Source organism: Sorex araneus, chromosome 1 (genome assembly GCF_027595985.1).
Source record: "Sorex araneus isolate mSorAra2 chromosome 1, mSorAra2.pri, whole genome shotgun sequence".
NCBI classification, from domain to species: domain Eukaryota; kingdom Metazoa; phylum Chordata; class Mammalia; order Eulipotyphla; family Soricidae; genus Sorex; species Sorex araneus.
Window position 1 is genome coordinate 246,098,060 of NC_073302.1, and position 16,163 is coordinate 246,114,222.

General features: G+C 47.4%; 1 protein-coding gene across 1 annotated transcript in view; it reads right to left on the reverse strand.

Annotated features, from left to right (window-relative positions):
- CBY2 (chibby family member 2) overlaps positions 1 to 13,985 on the reverse strand; it is a 105,233-nt gene extending 91,248 nt beyond the window's left edge. Inside the window, exon 1 of the mRNA XM_055121320.1 lies at positions 13,926 to 13,985. Within this exon, the coding sequence (XP_054977295.1) occupies positions 13,926 to 13,961 (36 nt within the window). The 5' untranslated portion in view covers positions 13,962 to 13,985. The remainder of the gene's footprint in view (positions 1 to 13,925) is intronic.
- Positions 13,986 to 16,163: the final 2,178 nt, after the last annotated feature.

Sequence of the window (16,163 nt, forward strand, 5' to 3'; positions counted from 1 at the left end):
AACCCACCCATGAACAATATTGTAGCTGTGTATCTCACTGTGATTCGATTAAAAAAAATTAGGTTACTAGATATGGCTAAAGCGATAGCGCAGCGGGTAGAGCACATGGCCAACCCAGGTTCGATTCCTCCACCCCTTTCGGAGAGCCTGGCAAGCTATTGAGAGTATCTTGCCCCCACGGAAGAGCCTGGTAAGCTCCCCATGGCGTATTTGATTTGCCAAAAACAGTAACAACAAGTCTCACAATGGAGACGTTACTGGTGCCCGCTCGAGCAAATCGATGAACAACAGGATGACAGTGACAGTGACAGTGAAGTGACTAGATATGGGCTAAATAGATAGTCCAGGAGTTAAGGCACTTGCCTTACATGCTGCTGACCATGCTTCAATCCCCGGCACCACCTATGATCTACCGAGCTCCACCAGGAATGAATGCTGAGCATAGCCAGGTGTGATCCAAATCTCCACCTCCCCACCAATTTTCACTAGCGATTATTCAATAGAGCCACTCGAGATGCGGGTGTGGAAGTGGCGACACTCGCTGTCTGGAGCCAGACTTTGCTCTCCAGTCAGGGCAGTCCTGTGTCCAATTCACAACACCAGCCTCGAGGGGCTGTGTTCCTCGTGTCTGCCTCCTCCCGCCCCTGTTCTTCCAGGGCCTTTGCGCCCCCTCCCCAGGCTGCCCATGCTCCCCTGAATCCCTGCAGGTTCCGACCAGTTTACCTGACTGGTTTCCAAAGCTGCTCTTGGGGGTTTCCAGAGCAGACAATTTGGCAGTTTTGGGGATCTGGCTGACAAGGTCTCTTGCCTCGGGCAGGTATGAGCAGGCCTGGGAGGAGGCTTCTTAGAACACAGAGTCCCACTTAGCACCCTAAGATGTGAGGGTGCTCTCTGGGGCCTGCTGCTAATACTCCAGTCTTCTGTCCTAAGGAACAAAGGACCTTAAGTCTTTTTCCTAAATCCAAACATTGGGAATAAGTGGGGGAAATGTGGCAATCAGCACATTCTCCATCTGACGAGCCACCTACAGCTCGCTTGGGAAGTTTTCTCTAGACTGACTCTCCTCTGGAGAAGCCACGTTCCCGCCTGAACTTGTATATCTCTTCCACCCCCCAAATTTCTCAAAATAAAGCTACTTCACGAAAAAGTACACAAACCAAAAAACATGTGGAATTAACAAAGCACCTTCCTCCTTCACCCACAAAGGCATGGTGGCACTGTAGCACTGTCGTCCCGTTGTTCATCGATTTGTTTGAACGGGCACAAGTAACGTCTCCATTGTGAGACTTGTTGTGACTGTTTTTGGCATATCGAATATGCCACGGGTAGCTTGCCAGGCTCTGCCGTGTGGGCGGAATACTCTCGGTAGCTTGACGGGCTCTCTAAGAGGGACAGAGGAATCAAACCTGTGTTGGCCACATGCAAGGCAAATGCCCTACCCGCTGTGCAATCGCTCCAACCCAAAGGCATGGTAGGGAAGGGAAATGAGCTGCATTCTGGCAGTCCTGAGACAACAGTGTGTGTTTAGTTTATCTTCAAACCTGCAGGGGGTGCTATCCTGGGGTGGGGAGGGGCAACAGCGGCCCCTGCCATTTCCCCAGGCCATGCCCGTTATTACATGTGAACCCTCACCTGAGATTTGCACCTTTCCCAGGAGCTGAGGCCCAATGAGTAATCATAATTCCTCCACTCAGACTGCGTCCCAGCAGCCCTAAAGGCTACCAAACTCCTCTCCTGGCCGGAGACTCAGAGGCTGTGACTGACCTTACAAAAAGCTCTCACTGAAGCAAAGAGGCTTCTTATGAACCTTTCATGGTGTATGTGTGTGTGTGTGTGTGTGTGTGTGTGTGTGTATGGTGGGGGTAGTTAATTTATACACACACACACACACACACACAGAGTGATGCTCAGGGTTTACTCCTGACCCAGCACTCAGAAGTCCCTCTTAGTGGCTCTCGGGATCAGATGCAGTGGCAAGGATTAACCCTGGGACATTTAGACCAAACATGAAAGCCACTCAATGCCTCTATTGCAAACCACAACACCCAGAAGTAGAGAGAGCAAAAGGGAATGCCCTGACACAGAGGCGGGGTGGGGGGGATAGGGTAGGGGTGGTGGGAGGGATACGGGATCATCGGTGGTGGAAAATGGGCACTGGTGGAGGGATGGGTACTCAATCATTATATGACAGAAATATAAACACGAAAGTTTGTAAGTCTGTAACTGCACCTCATGGTGATTCAATTAAAAAAAAAAAAAAACTGATGCAGCCAGAGCAGAGCCTTACCCACTGTACTAACTCTCTAGCCCCTGGAGGCTTTTCACTGCTGCCTGGACTGAGGATTCCTCTCCGAAGCTTTCATTAGCAATGCTGAGCCACAGGCCTTTCTGAGCACGGGCATGTTTTTGACAAAAGTAGTGGAAGACAAGAATACGTCTCAGGATTTCCAAAGGAAATGAGGCTTAGAATAAATCTATGTGGGGCCAGAGCAATGATAGAGCAAGTAGGGCATTTGCCTTCCATGAAGCTGACCTGGGTTCGATCCTTGACATCCCATATGGCCTCAATCTACTTGGTTTTTGTAAATATCTCTGTTTGTGTTTTGTTCTGTTTCCTTTCCCAAACATCCTTCATTTTTCTGTGCTTTCCAGAAATAAAAGAGAAGGAAGATGTTACAGAGACAGTTGAGGATCACAAAGAGGAGCCCAAAGAGTCTCCGGAAAATGAGAACACCGAGGACTATAACATTGATGATGATGTGAGTTGAATAAGAACCTTAGGACTGGGGCTGGAGCAATAGCACAGCGGGTAGGGCGTTTGCCTTGCACACAGCCGACCCGGGTTTGATTCCCAGCATCCCATATGGTCCTCTGAGCACCGCCAGGAGTAATTCCTGAGTGCAGAGCGAGGAGTAACCCCTTAGCATCGCCAGGTGTGACCCAAAATGTGAAAAAAAAAGAAAAAACTTTAGGACTGGGGGCCCTGGGAGTGCCCCTCATCCAAAAGAGAAAGAAGTTGGGGCTAGAGAGATGGTACAGCAGGTAGAGTGTTTGCCTCGCCTTTAATCTCCAGCACCCCATCAAACCCCACAAGGAGTGATCCCTGAGCACAGATCCAGGAATGTCTCAAAACCAAAACTAAACAAACAAAAATCACTTGAGACCACATGGCTCTTAGTGTGGAACAAGGAAACCCCCAGGGCAAAGAAAATATCTTGATACCAACCTGGTCTCAGAAGTGTCACTCTATTGTCACCCCAGCCCTGGGGGGAGGGGAGGCTTTTCTTAAAACAGAGGCAGGTTTCAATGATTCACTTTAAATTAAAAAAGGGTCAGGAAAAAGACAAATTCAGCCATTTGCTGGGGGGAGAAGCTAATGAAGCAGAACCCTAAGAGTATGTACAGACAGCAGAGCAAGCAAACCAATGCAGCCCTCATGTAGATGTGAAGGTAAGTTATTTGTGGGAGAAACTGTGTAAAAATAAACTTGTCTTCTGAAAAAAATGGAACAGACATACTCTCTGTTGTGCTGGCACGCACCGTGAATGAACAGAGAGAGACAGCTCAGGTGAGGATTATGAGTTTATTAGAAACACAGCGCTGAGGGGCTGGAGCGATAGCACAGTGGGTAGGGCGTTTGCCTTGCACTCGGCCGGTCCTGGTTTGATTCCCAGCATCCCATAGGATGCTCAGCATCCCTGAGCACTGCCAGGAGTAATTCCTGAGTGCATGAGCCAGGAGTAACCCTTGAGCATTGCTGGATGTGGCACCCCCACCAAAAAAAAGAAATAAACTCACCACTGAGGATCCCAAGTCAGAAGAAAAAGAGACTTGGAGCCCCATTTGCTGTGAGGACCTCTCTTTTATCCTCTAAAGGTGGGCTACAATCTACATACATCCTTATCAGTGAAATAGGGGATACAGAGGTAAGAAGTAAAAGAAAAACGATCAATGCATCATTCCCACATAGTACGGCTTTCAGGTGCTCAAAAGTAAAACAGTCAGCAACAGTATATCTTGCCCGTTTTTGGTGCAGCTTTCAAGTACCATCTCCAGTACACTCCCATCAATCTGCCGGGCCCAGTGTGCTCCCATAAATCTGGTGGGCTGGTGGGCCCTTAACTCGGTCGATTGGGGTCATAAAAGGAATGCTTTTTTCTTCCTCCCTTCTCTGGTTTAACTTAGGGGGTCAGTTTCAGTTTCCCAGTATCCATTACACTTTCTTAATTTCCATTACAGTTTCATAATTCTCATTCTGCACAGCTTCTTATTTGTCATTACGCTCTCCTCACTAGGAACAATTGGCATGATATATTAAACAAACACAAGAAGTCTCTGGGGCCAGGGAGGTGTCTCAGAGGGACGGATAGGAGGCGTGGCATGTGGTAGCCTTGAGTTTGAGCTCCCCAAATACCACCCAGAATAACCTCCAAGCACTGGAGAGTGGAGTCTGCCCCTGCCAAAATAGAAGTTTCTGGAAGCTGGAGAGGGGAAGCAGAGTAGCCGGAACCCTGGGAGCCAAGGAATAGCAAGGTTAGGCAGTGCCTGGACTTTTATCCTTCACATCACCTTGACCAGAAATTACTAGAGAGTCGACGAATTCTCTGGAAACCAGGACAAGGCAAGGAAGAAAACTTGAGACCACAGTCTGTGCAGTGCAGGAAAATTCCACCCTGCCAAGCTGTGGAGCATGGACCTGAATCTGTAGGCCTGTGACAACCTTCAGAGCCTTCAAGCCTCCGAAGGGACCCAGAACCGGATAATCAACATGCCCTTCCTTCTTTTTTTTTTTAATTTATTTTATTGAATCACCACGTGGAAAGTTACAAAGTTCTCAGGCTTATGTCTCAGTTATACAATGCTCAAACACCCGTCCCTTCACCAGTGCCCATATTCCACCACCAAAAAAAAAAAAACCAGTACACCTCCCACTCCCCCACCCCCCACCCCCACCTGCATAACTGATAAAATTCACTTCATTTTTTTTTAACCTTGATTACATTCCATATTTCAACCCAAAACTCACTATTGTTGTTTGAGTTTCAACACAGAACTCACTATTCTTCTTGGAGTTTATCCCCCCAAAATACGGCCCTAAGAGGTATAAGGTCATGCAGCCGCAGTAGCAGCCCCGCAGTTTAGGATTTCTGTGTTTTAGTAATTAAGTACATGGAGATTTAAGTGGGAAATTTCATCATTTTCCTTCCTGGGGCAGCATAAAGCAAAAGCTTAGTTCACATTCTGGGGACATGGCTGCGAGCACTTGCAGGGTTCAGAAGTACTCTAGCTGGCTCTGGATCTTGGTCGTTCGGCAGCAAAGCGGCCGTGCAAACACGCATGGCCACCGGGTTCGAATCTCGGCGGAGTGCGAGCCGGAGCCGGTACCAGCCCCAGCCTGAGACTGCCCAAGCGTCCTGCTGTTTCAAGTTCAAAACACTTTTTTTTTCCCTGCGCCACCAAGTTCATACCTGTTTAAATGTCCATAAGATGGCGTACACCATGCCGCTTCCCCCCAGAGAGAAGAAAAACCAAGGAGGAAGGATATTTCCCCCCTTAGCCGACGTGGGGCAAAAGCTTAGTTCACAGTCTGGGGACATGGCTGCGATATGCCCTTCCTTCTGCGGGACCCAGAAGGACAAGATGAGAGAGATGAAGATCCAGAATCTTCCAGAATCTTCTGAATAAGTGTTTCATGGACAGTCTGGCTCAGTTTTTTTGCTTTCTGTTTTTTGGTGTTTTTTTGGTTTTTTGTTTTTGGTTTTGGTTTTTGGTTTTTTGGGGGCTTTTTTTTTGTTTTGTTTTGTTTTTTGCTTTTGGGTCATACCCAGCAATGCACAGGGATGACTCCTGGCTCTGCACTCAGGAATGACCCCTGGTGGTTCTCGGGACTATATGGTATGCTAGGAATCGAACCTGGGTCGGCTGCATACAAGGCAAATGCCCTACCCACTGTGCTATTGCTCCAGCCCCTGGCTCAGTTTTTTTTTAATGAAATGTTTATTATGGCTTTATGTACTTTATATATGCGCTGCATGAATATTTTTGTTTTACTTTTTTCTCTGTGTTTGGGGGTCATATCTGGCAGTCAGTACTATCTTCCTGGCCCCTGTATGAGTTTTGTTTGCTGGTTTGTTTGTTTGCCTAATAAGGCCTGCTGCCTCTCATTTCCTATATGAGCTTGTCTCAGATTTACAACACCCATTGATTTGGGTGGAAACATTCGGAGGCATTCTCTTCCCCACAGCGCAGAAACTCTCTCAGGATTATAGGTATTAACTACAGTCCAAGTGTGCATGCAATCTTATATCCCTGGAACTCACAACGGAGCAGGCAGTGTCTGCTGAACTTACAGAGGAAAAGAGAAATGAAAGGAAATCTAGGTATTTGGGAGGTTGTGGGGATTTTTTGATTTTGTTTTCTTTGGTTTGAAGACCAGACCTGACTTGGGGTTGGCTCTCCACTCGTGGGGGCTCAGCCCCGGTGGTGCTGGAGAGGCAGATGGTGTTGAGTCCAACCCAGGCCTCCAGCATGCAATGCACGCACTCAGCCCTTTCCAGCATCTCCTCAGCCCTGTTTTGTTCTTGTGTTCATAAGCTTGGAAGCTTCTTGCTTTTCATAGTGTGTTATGTTGCTTCTCAAATATTGAGATATCCCATCAAAGGCAGAAAAAAGTTATTTGAAATTAGACTTACTGTACTAAATATCCTAAGACAGGAAAGAAAATACGGGTATTTTAGAGAGATGTTTCAGTTGAAATCTAAAGGCATTTGCCTTACATGCAGCTCACCCAGGTTTGATTCCCAGTACCCCATATGGTTCCCCACGCTCGCCAGGAGTTATCCCTGAGCACAGTGGGGTGTGGCCCAAAATCCAAAATAACTACACAAAAAAAAAAACAAAAGAAGAAAAGTAGTTTATTAGGTATTAAAACATAGCAGTAATTTTATATTCTATTTGGGAAAACAAGGTAATAAAATTTCTTGGGGCTGGAGTGATAGCATCGTGGGTAGGGCGTTTGCCTTGCATGCGGCCAACCTTGGTTTGATTCCCAGCATCCCATATGGTCTCCTGAGCTCCGCCAGGAGCAATTCCTGAGTGCAGAGCCAGGAGTAACCCCTGAGCATCGCCAAGTGTGACCCAAAAAGAAAAAAAATTCTTGGTAGGAGCTGGAGCGATAATACAGTGAAAAGTGGGTTTGCTTTGCATGCAGCTGACCCTGGTTGAATCTGATCCCCAAAATCAATCCCATATGGTCCCCTGAGCACCACCAGGAGTAATTCCTAAGTGCAGAACCAGGAGTAACCCCTGAGCATTGCCAGATGTGACCCAAAAACTCAAAAAAAAATTTTTTTTAATTTCTTAGTGTGCTACTGCTAAAATAAATAAAACTAACCACCCACCTTGGGGAAACTGGGAAATGAGTGGCTAATGCTGATAGAACTGTTCTTAAGAACAAATCTGTCAGCCACACTACTCTTTCCTGTATGCATTTTTTGTTGCTGTTGTTGTTGTTGTTGTTGTTGTTGTTGTTGTTGTTGTTGTTGTTGTTGTTGTTGTTTTAATAACCTGTTGGATAACTCCCCTGGAATCATTGGGAGTCGAAAGAGTAGCTGTCAAAGACTTCTCATTTTCTGGAGCTGTTTCATCCTGTGGTCCTTTGCAGCTTTGGAAGGACTACCATTCCGAACTGGCGGACATTATCTACGAGATGAAGGAGCACAAGGAGCTGGACGGGAACGTCGACATCTCCATGATTGATAATCTGGAACCCCAAGTCCGAAAGAAACTGGGTTTTCTGTAAGTGACTCCAGGAAGGACTGGCCCAAGGGCAGGGGGTTGCGGGGAACGAGTGGCTGCAGAGGGGTAACGTAGATGACTGAGCCAGCAGAGAGCCTTGTGAGGCCGGGGGGCAGGCAGGCCCGAGTCAAAAAAGTAGTAGTGGATGGGGGTGCAGAGGGCCCCTGTTAGTCTGGCTGCCAACACCCAGAACAAGGAAACCAACCAGCCCAGGCAGGGGCCGGTTCCCCCGTGGTCAGTGAGAGAGGGAAAGTGTTGGGGAATAAGACTCTGAACAAGGGCCTATGAAATCTAGTGGAGGAGGAGGGAGAAGAAACAGATGAAGAGCCGCAGTGCACAGGGGTCAAGGGGCCTTGGGTACATTGGGTAATGCAGAACAGTCGTAGAGCCAAAGATCCAAACCACAAGAGGCCCAAGCTTCAGCAACCAAATTTACAAAAATGCCTGTCAAGGTGGCAGGTGGAATCGGGGACAAAGGGGATCTGGGGACAGTGGTGGAGGGAAGTTGACATTGGTGGTGAGGTCAGTGTTGGACCATGGCATGCCTAAAATTCAACTATGAATAATTTTGTAAGTCAAAGTAATTTAATAAAATAAGAAATTTTAATGGGAAAAAATCAAAAACAGCCCTGGGGCCTTTGAAGAGAGGAGATGCTGTGGGAAGACAGGATCGTGTGCATCTGCCCAAGAAACTTCCCGGCTTCACCCAGGTTGCCAACCCTTTCCTGAGCTCCCTGAAGGGAAAGACACCCAATGTAAGGGTTCCTGACCTGTAAGCACAGCTGACCCAGACTGGGGCAGGCTGGGGAGGAGCTGCTTTGCAGACCCATTCTTGGCACCACATTTTCTGGTTGGCCACAAGCCAGCCCGAGCCCTGTGAGGGATGTGGGCCCTGGGCCACAGAGCCCAGAGCATTGGCGTTCCCTGTTTTCATAAAACAAGCCAGGGCCATGGCCTGCCCCCCTCCCCAAGGCAGCTGAGGACACAGTGCCCTGCACAGGCTCCTTGGGAAGCCAAAGTTGTCTCAGAATTCAGGCTCCAAGATGGACAGCAGAGCCTCTGTTTTGGGTCCAGGCAGTCTCGGGCCTCCTCTAGGAAGGGAAAAGACTGAAAACACAGAGTGGAGATTCAGAGAGAAATCAAAATGCTGGCTTGGCATTGCAGGAGGCCAGGATTTGATCTCCAGCAACACGTGGTCCCCTGAGTACCTCCAGGAGGACTCCATCCTGCCCCCAGCATGGAGCCAGGAGTAACCCGAGTACCTCCAGGTGTGCCCTCAAAACCCAAACCAAACACATAAGGTCTAACCCAAAGAGCACCCAAGCTTTCAGATCCTCAGCAGCAAAAACATCTGCCTGTCGCTGGGTATGTTAGCCCAATCCAGGGCCTCCTGTCCCCTTCCATCAGAAGTTAAACCTGTCCACCCCTGACTGTGCTCCCCAGAGACCCTCTGAGCACCCACTGCTGTCGCTTCAGGGGTCCAGGACTTTGGGACTCAGAGTCTGCCACTGAGGTGCCAGAGAGTTACAACTCCACCAAAAGAGGGAAGGACCTTCCCAAAAGGCCTTTGGGGCCAAAGCGGGTTGCCCTCACACACCTCTGCACACCTCTGCCTGTCCACCCTCAGACAACTGGACAGGCCTCAGCCTGGCCACTCCTGCTCTAGCACGAGGCATGGGAGCTCAGGCAACAGTTTCCAGGCCATTCAGCGCTCACACATAAAATGAAGGGGCCGAGAAGAGCCAGGTCTGAGCTGCACGGTGGCCACTGAGAACAAACAGAAAACCTCTGCTGCCGAGGAGGGATAAAGGCTGATGCTCTCGGCAAAGAATCCGGACCAAGAATTGAGAAGTTAGTCATGTCATGGAGTCAGAGAGATAGTACAGGGGTTAAGGATCTTGCCTAGCATGCAGCCACGCTTGTTTCAGATCCCTACCGGTCCCCTCTGCACCATCACAGGACACTCACGGCACAGAGCCAGCAATAACCCCCATGCAATAACCACCATCACCATCACATCACAGCACAGAGCCAGCAATAACCCCCATGCACTGCCAGCTACAGTCCTCAACACCCCTCCCCCAAAATAAATAACATGAATAAATGATAAGAACCAGTGATGGGCTGGAAGATAGTACAGTGGGTAGGACACTTGCCTTATAGCCGGCTGTCCAGGGCTCCCAGCATCCCATATGGTCCCCCAACTTGAACAGGATTGGTTCCGAGCGTAGAGCAGAACCCAGCCCTGAACACTGCCAGATGTGGTCCAAAGTGTTGAAAGAAGGTAAAGGGATATCCATGATAACCGTTCAGCTTCTGTATCACAAACCATAATGCCTAAAGTGAGAGGGAGAGACAGAGACAGAGACAGAGACAGAGAGAGAGAGAGAGAGAGAGAGAGAGAATCGAGGTGCCTGACGTGGAGGCATGCTGGAATGGGGGATGACCTGAAGGGGTGGGAGGGAAACTGGGGAGACTGGTACTGGAAAATTACACTGGTGAAGGGGTGGGTGTTGGAACATTGTATGACTGAAAGGTAATCATGAACATTGTGTAATGCTCTATCTCATGGTGATTCAATTAAAAAAAAAAAACTCAGTAGACCTCAGCACATCTGACACTGTCTAGCATGGTGGGGAACATGAGTGAGTCTCGGATTTTAAAGAGAATTCGCTTTCTTTTTAGGTTAACAAAAAGTTATGAAAGCAACAAGGAAAGCATCAAAGGGGTTATTCAGAAGCATAAAGGTGAGACCCCCCTCTTGCTTTTCCACCGAGTCTGACTCCACTTTTGCATCTCATCATTGACTGATGGAAGTAGGCAAAAGGCTCGTTCTCCAACTTGTGCCTGCCAGGACAGTGGGGGTTCTAGCTTGTCTTCCTGATTTAATACTTAGCCTGATGGATGCAGAGTGCAGTCTCAAGAAGGCTTGTGCTTTGGATATGATGGGCAGGATGAGGTGGGGTGGCGAGGAAGGACAAGGAAGCAGGGAATTCACGACAGACTGAGCAAGAGATGTAGTGGGGAGGGCAGCCATGGAAACCACACAGAAAAACCTCTAGGTTTATTAGCATCCAAGAAGTAAATATTAATGCAATACTTGGGGCAAATTATCTCTTGATCAGACGCTGAAGACATTTGAGGTTGAGCTGTCAAGATTTGTCCATCAAAAATGTTGCCAGTTTTTTTCTAGCGGGGAGAAGAGAGCTTGAACCAAGAGCCCAAGCCATCAGGAAATTCAATTTAAGATGTCAAATCTACCATACGGAATAGCTTTCAGGTTGCAGTAATGGGTCTGGAGTGAAAGCACAGTGGGTAGGACATTTGACTTGCATGCAGCAGACCCAGATTCAATTCCTCCACCCCACTCAGAGAGCCCGACAAGCTACCGAGAGTATCTCACCCGCACAGCAGAGCCTGGCAAGCTACCCATGATGTATTCAATATGCCAAAAACAGTAACAACAAGTCTCATAATGGAGGCTTACTGGTGCCTGCTTTAGCAAATCAATGAGCAATGGGATGACAGTGACAGTGACAGTGATCCTTATCCATGGTTTTAGTTCCCCTGGGTTACCCCCAGTATAAAAATTTGCATAAAACAAGTTACTTTGAGAGAGATCACCTTCATAGAATTTCTATTATTTTATCGCTTTAGCTCTATTATTTTACTAATGGACTGGAGTGATAGCACAGCGGGTAGTTTGCCTTGCTCGTAGCCAACCCGGGTTCGGGTTCTATTCTTCTATCCCTCTCTGAGAGCCCGGCAAACTACCGAAAGTATCTCACCCACACAGCAGGCCTAGCAAGCTCCCCATGGTGTATCCAATATGCCAAAAACAGTAACAACAAGTCTCACAATGGAGACGTTACTGGTGCCTGCTTGAGCAAATCGATGAACAATGGGATGACAGTTATACAGTGCTATAGTAATTTTACTAGTAGTAACTGTTGTTACTCTCAACATGCTTAATCTATAAATTTTAGCATATGTGTGTAGGAAAAGAAAATATATAGACTGTTCAGTGCTGTATATTTTTAGGCACCCTAAGAATAGGGGGTATTATAATCCATGGATAATTGAGGATTACTGTATAGGATCCAACTGCCACAGAAACCATAATGGAGGTAGAAGAGATAGTGAGAGGGTAGAGGCCTTGTCAGCATGCAGCCAACCTGGATTCAACCCCAAGTACTGCATATGGTTCTCTAAAAACCATCAGGAATGATCCCTGAGCACAGAAGCCAGGAGTATGCCCTTCTGGGTGTGGCCCAAAACACAAACTAACAAATACAACAAAACCCCCAAATCATAATAATCCCTATGGCAGACATCTGTGATACTTTTTTTCTCACTGAGCCAGGACACAACCTTCTTCTAATCCCCAATACCAACGTTTGCCCTTGAACTGATTCTTAGTGTAATTGCTTTAGGAGGGCTAGTTACTTTTACGCATATCACCTGTCTCACAATGCTTCATAACCATGTGAAGAAACAAAAGAAATTAAAGCATGGAGAAGCCAAGTGACTTGCCATGTCCATTGTATGAATGCTGCCATACCCACCCCAAGACTTGAGAGTCCAAACCCAGGATAACGTGTGTTGGCATGTTCAATGGATAACTAAAGCAAGCGTGTCTGGGAAGAATTAGGGACCTGCTAAGATTGGATCACTTGTCTTCATTGATGCTAGGAGGTAGGGAGAGAGAAGGACTCACCCTCTACCTTCAGTGTCTGCAGTAGGAGAGCCCTGTCTCTCACCAACACTCACACTGCAGGGCACCCCCAACTCTGAGAGGGCACAGATGTTCAGGTGCTCAAGACACAACTCTTACACCTAGGATGCTATGTTTGTCTTCTGTGTCTGCTCCCTCTGGAATGTAGATGCCTCACTAAGTTACGTTCCCTGATATCTTAGCAAGGACACTATAGTTATCACTGAGTCTCCAAGGGAGTTTGTCATACATAATAGTTTGTCCCTAATAATTTTTAATTAGAAAATTAAGGCCCTTCAAGACATTCTACTGATATATATATATATATATATATATATATACACACCCCATGTAAGAGTTCTAGTTGAAGGACGAAATTTGGTATCAGACAAATGATCAATTCTCAGGCCAGAGTGATAGTACAGTGGGTAGGGTGTTTGCCTTGCATGGGGCCAACACAAAGTTGATCTCCAGTATCACATAGGGTTCCCCAAGTCCCACCTAGTGATCCCTGAGCACAGAGCCAGGAGTAAGCTCTGAGCGCCACTGGTATGGCCCCAAAAGTAAAACACCAAGTGACCAATTCTTCATAGTCCCCCACCCCCCACCCCTGTCCACTGTGCTTCTCCAGCAATTTCAAGCCTAGACAGACTGAGCTTTCTGTGCATCAAAGTACCATTTCTAACAGATAAGTGGCATCCATCCCTTCGTGTTCAGTTTGTAGCCATCGCCAAGGAATCTCCCAGACTACTTCAGGGTGTGAACTCATTTACTTCCAGCACCCTGCCCATCATTTGACACTCCACGCACAGAGCCCTGAGTCTTAACTCTCGGTCTCAAAGCCAGGCTTGTCTTCACATGCTTCACACAGTGTCAACATCAGTAAGTCTCCATTTGGTTTAATGTCCCATGATCATTTGAAAGTTCCCCTCCATCTTCATTTTGTGTCAACTTTCCCACTAAGAAACACCTAGTGTAGTGAAACCAGAAGCAGGAGAACCTTGCCCAGCTTGAATTGTGAGTCACTGAAGTTCAGAGCTCCTTGTGAAAAAGCCCCAGCCATGCTAACCTTATACCAAAGCAGGCTGTCCAAGCATCACTCTACCAAAATGCCACAGGTCCCGTGGGTAGCATTATGGCACTAAGGAAATGGAGGAGGAAGTGGAGAGATATTACAGTGAGTAAAGTACAGCCTTGGACATGGCTGACCTGGGTTTGATCCTAGCATATTGGCCCTGAACCCTACCAGGAGGGATCCTTGAGCACAGAGCCAAGACTAAGTCCTGAGCACTCCACATGTGGCCGAAAAACAACAACAACAACAACAACAAAAAAGGAAACAGAGGCTCAGAAAGGTGATCTGAAATCTTTCTTAAAGAGCCCAGAGCAATAGTACACCAGGTAGGGTGCTTACCTTGCATACGGTTGACCCAGGTTCCATCCCTGGCATCCCATATGGTCCTCTGAGCACCGCCAAAAGTAATTCACGAGTGCAGAATCAGAAGTAACCCCTGAGCATCTTGGGAGGTGACCCCAAAACAAAATAGATATAAGATTTTTTTTAAAAATTTTAATAAAAATAAATAAAATCTCTCCTAAGGGCCAAAGATATTTAACACAAATTGGAATTTCTATGATTTCAGAATTTAGACAGGGAAAAAATGAGCCCCAGATTCCCCCCGTGGCTCATTATCGTTTCTGAAATTCTATTAACTTCTAAGAGATTTTCAGTGATCCCTGATCCTCTGGGCTCCCTTTAGCTTTCTTCTCTGACAAAGTGTACCATCCCGCCAGGAAGCCCTGAGGAGCACTCTCCTCAGAGAACACACAGCTGTGCCTTGGGCTCCCACCTGCCTCTCCCACCTACCAGTGGGGAAATGCTGCCAGCCGCCTCCTCAGCACCTCAGCTGTCAAGGCTCTTGCTTCTCCTTTCCCTCCCTGGGACCCCTCTTACTTACCGTTCTCACCCACACCACACCACCACAGAAAACACCTTCCTCCCCCACCCAGGAGATACCCGCCCCATTTCCCTGACTCCCCACATCTCATCTCTTTGCTTTCTAATTGTTCCTAGTTGTTAAAAGATGCTTTTTTTAAACTCTCCATTGGACCCATGTTGCCTTCCAGAAAGGGCCTATATTCACATGGGGCAAGAAGGCTTTGTTTTCCTCTCCAGACACCCCACTTGTATTTATCCTACAAGGAAGAATGAGACCTCACCTCTTGCCTTTGTACTGTTTCTCAGCTGGGGACTCTGGCCCCAATATCCCTGTGACTCAGTCCTTCAGGTCTTTGTTTAAACGTCTCCAGCCAAAGAAACTGTCTCCTTAGGTACCCTTTAGCAGCCAGTGTCAGGGGTGGAGCGACAGTACAGCGCATAGTTCATTTGCCTTGCACACAGTCTACCCGGGTTCAATCCCCAGCATTCCATATTGTCCCCCAAGCACCGCCAGGAGTAGTTCCTGAGTGCAGATCCAACTGTGACCCAAAAAGCAAAATAAGAAAAAGAAGAAATCAATGTGTCTATACTCTCACATCATGCCCATCCTTATGCCCTTTTCATGGACACATTATAGTTTTTAATCAAAGTATCATGACAAATAATATTAGCATCTATGCTTTAGGTGCGCAATGTAACTGCTCCCACCAGCATGCCAATATCTCTCCACCATGGTCTCTGGGTCCCTTCTTATCTACACACACACACACACACACACACACACACACACACACATACACATACAACTTGGCAGGTTCCATTCTCTAGGCAGACTTTTGGGGCTTTGCGCTTGACTTGCCAGTGCCTATTTTCTGGCTTTGTTTCTTTATACCCCACGTGTGAGTGAGACCAGCAGGTATTTGTCTTCCTCTGATTCACTTCATCTAACTCGACATCCTGCATTTCCGGTCAAGTTACAGGAAACTGCAGGATTTCATCTGTCCTCAGAGCTAAATAAGTCCATGTTGTGTGCATGCCAGTGTCCTTATCCACTCACCTGTGATGGACACTGGGTTCTTTCCTCGTCTTGGCTATAGTAAACAGAGCCACAGTGTCCATAGGCATGCGTGAATTTTCATAGTGAAGAGAATTAGCAGCTATACTTTTCCCAATTTTAAAAAGCATTTGATGGACTGGAGCGATAGCACAGCGGGTAGGGCATTTGCCTTGCATGCGGCTGACCCAGGTTTGATTCCCAGCATCCCATATGATTCCCTGAGCACTGCCAGGAGTAATTCCTGAGTACAGAGCCAGGAGTGACCCCTGTGCATTGCTGAGTGTGACCCCCCCCAAAAAAAAGCACTTGACTGAGCTTCACCTGCCACTTCCCACTGGTGGATTTCACCACGTGGCTGGCATTCTGCACTGGGCTGGTACTATCTGGACCTCGGTTTCGTACCAGTATCTCCCCATTACTGAAGATACATACCAATCAGGAGAAGCTACCTTTCTGAGTACTCCCAAGCATCTTACATGTCTACAGTCCTTAAGAAAAAAAATACATTTTTTGCATAAAACATTAAAATGGTTTTTTTAGGGGCTGGAGCGATAGCACAGCGGGTAGGGCGTTTGCCTTGCACGCGGCCGACCCTGGTTCGAATCCCAGCATCCCATATGGTCCCCTGAGCACCGCCAGGAGTAATTCCTGAGTGT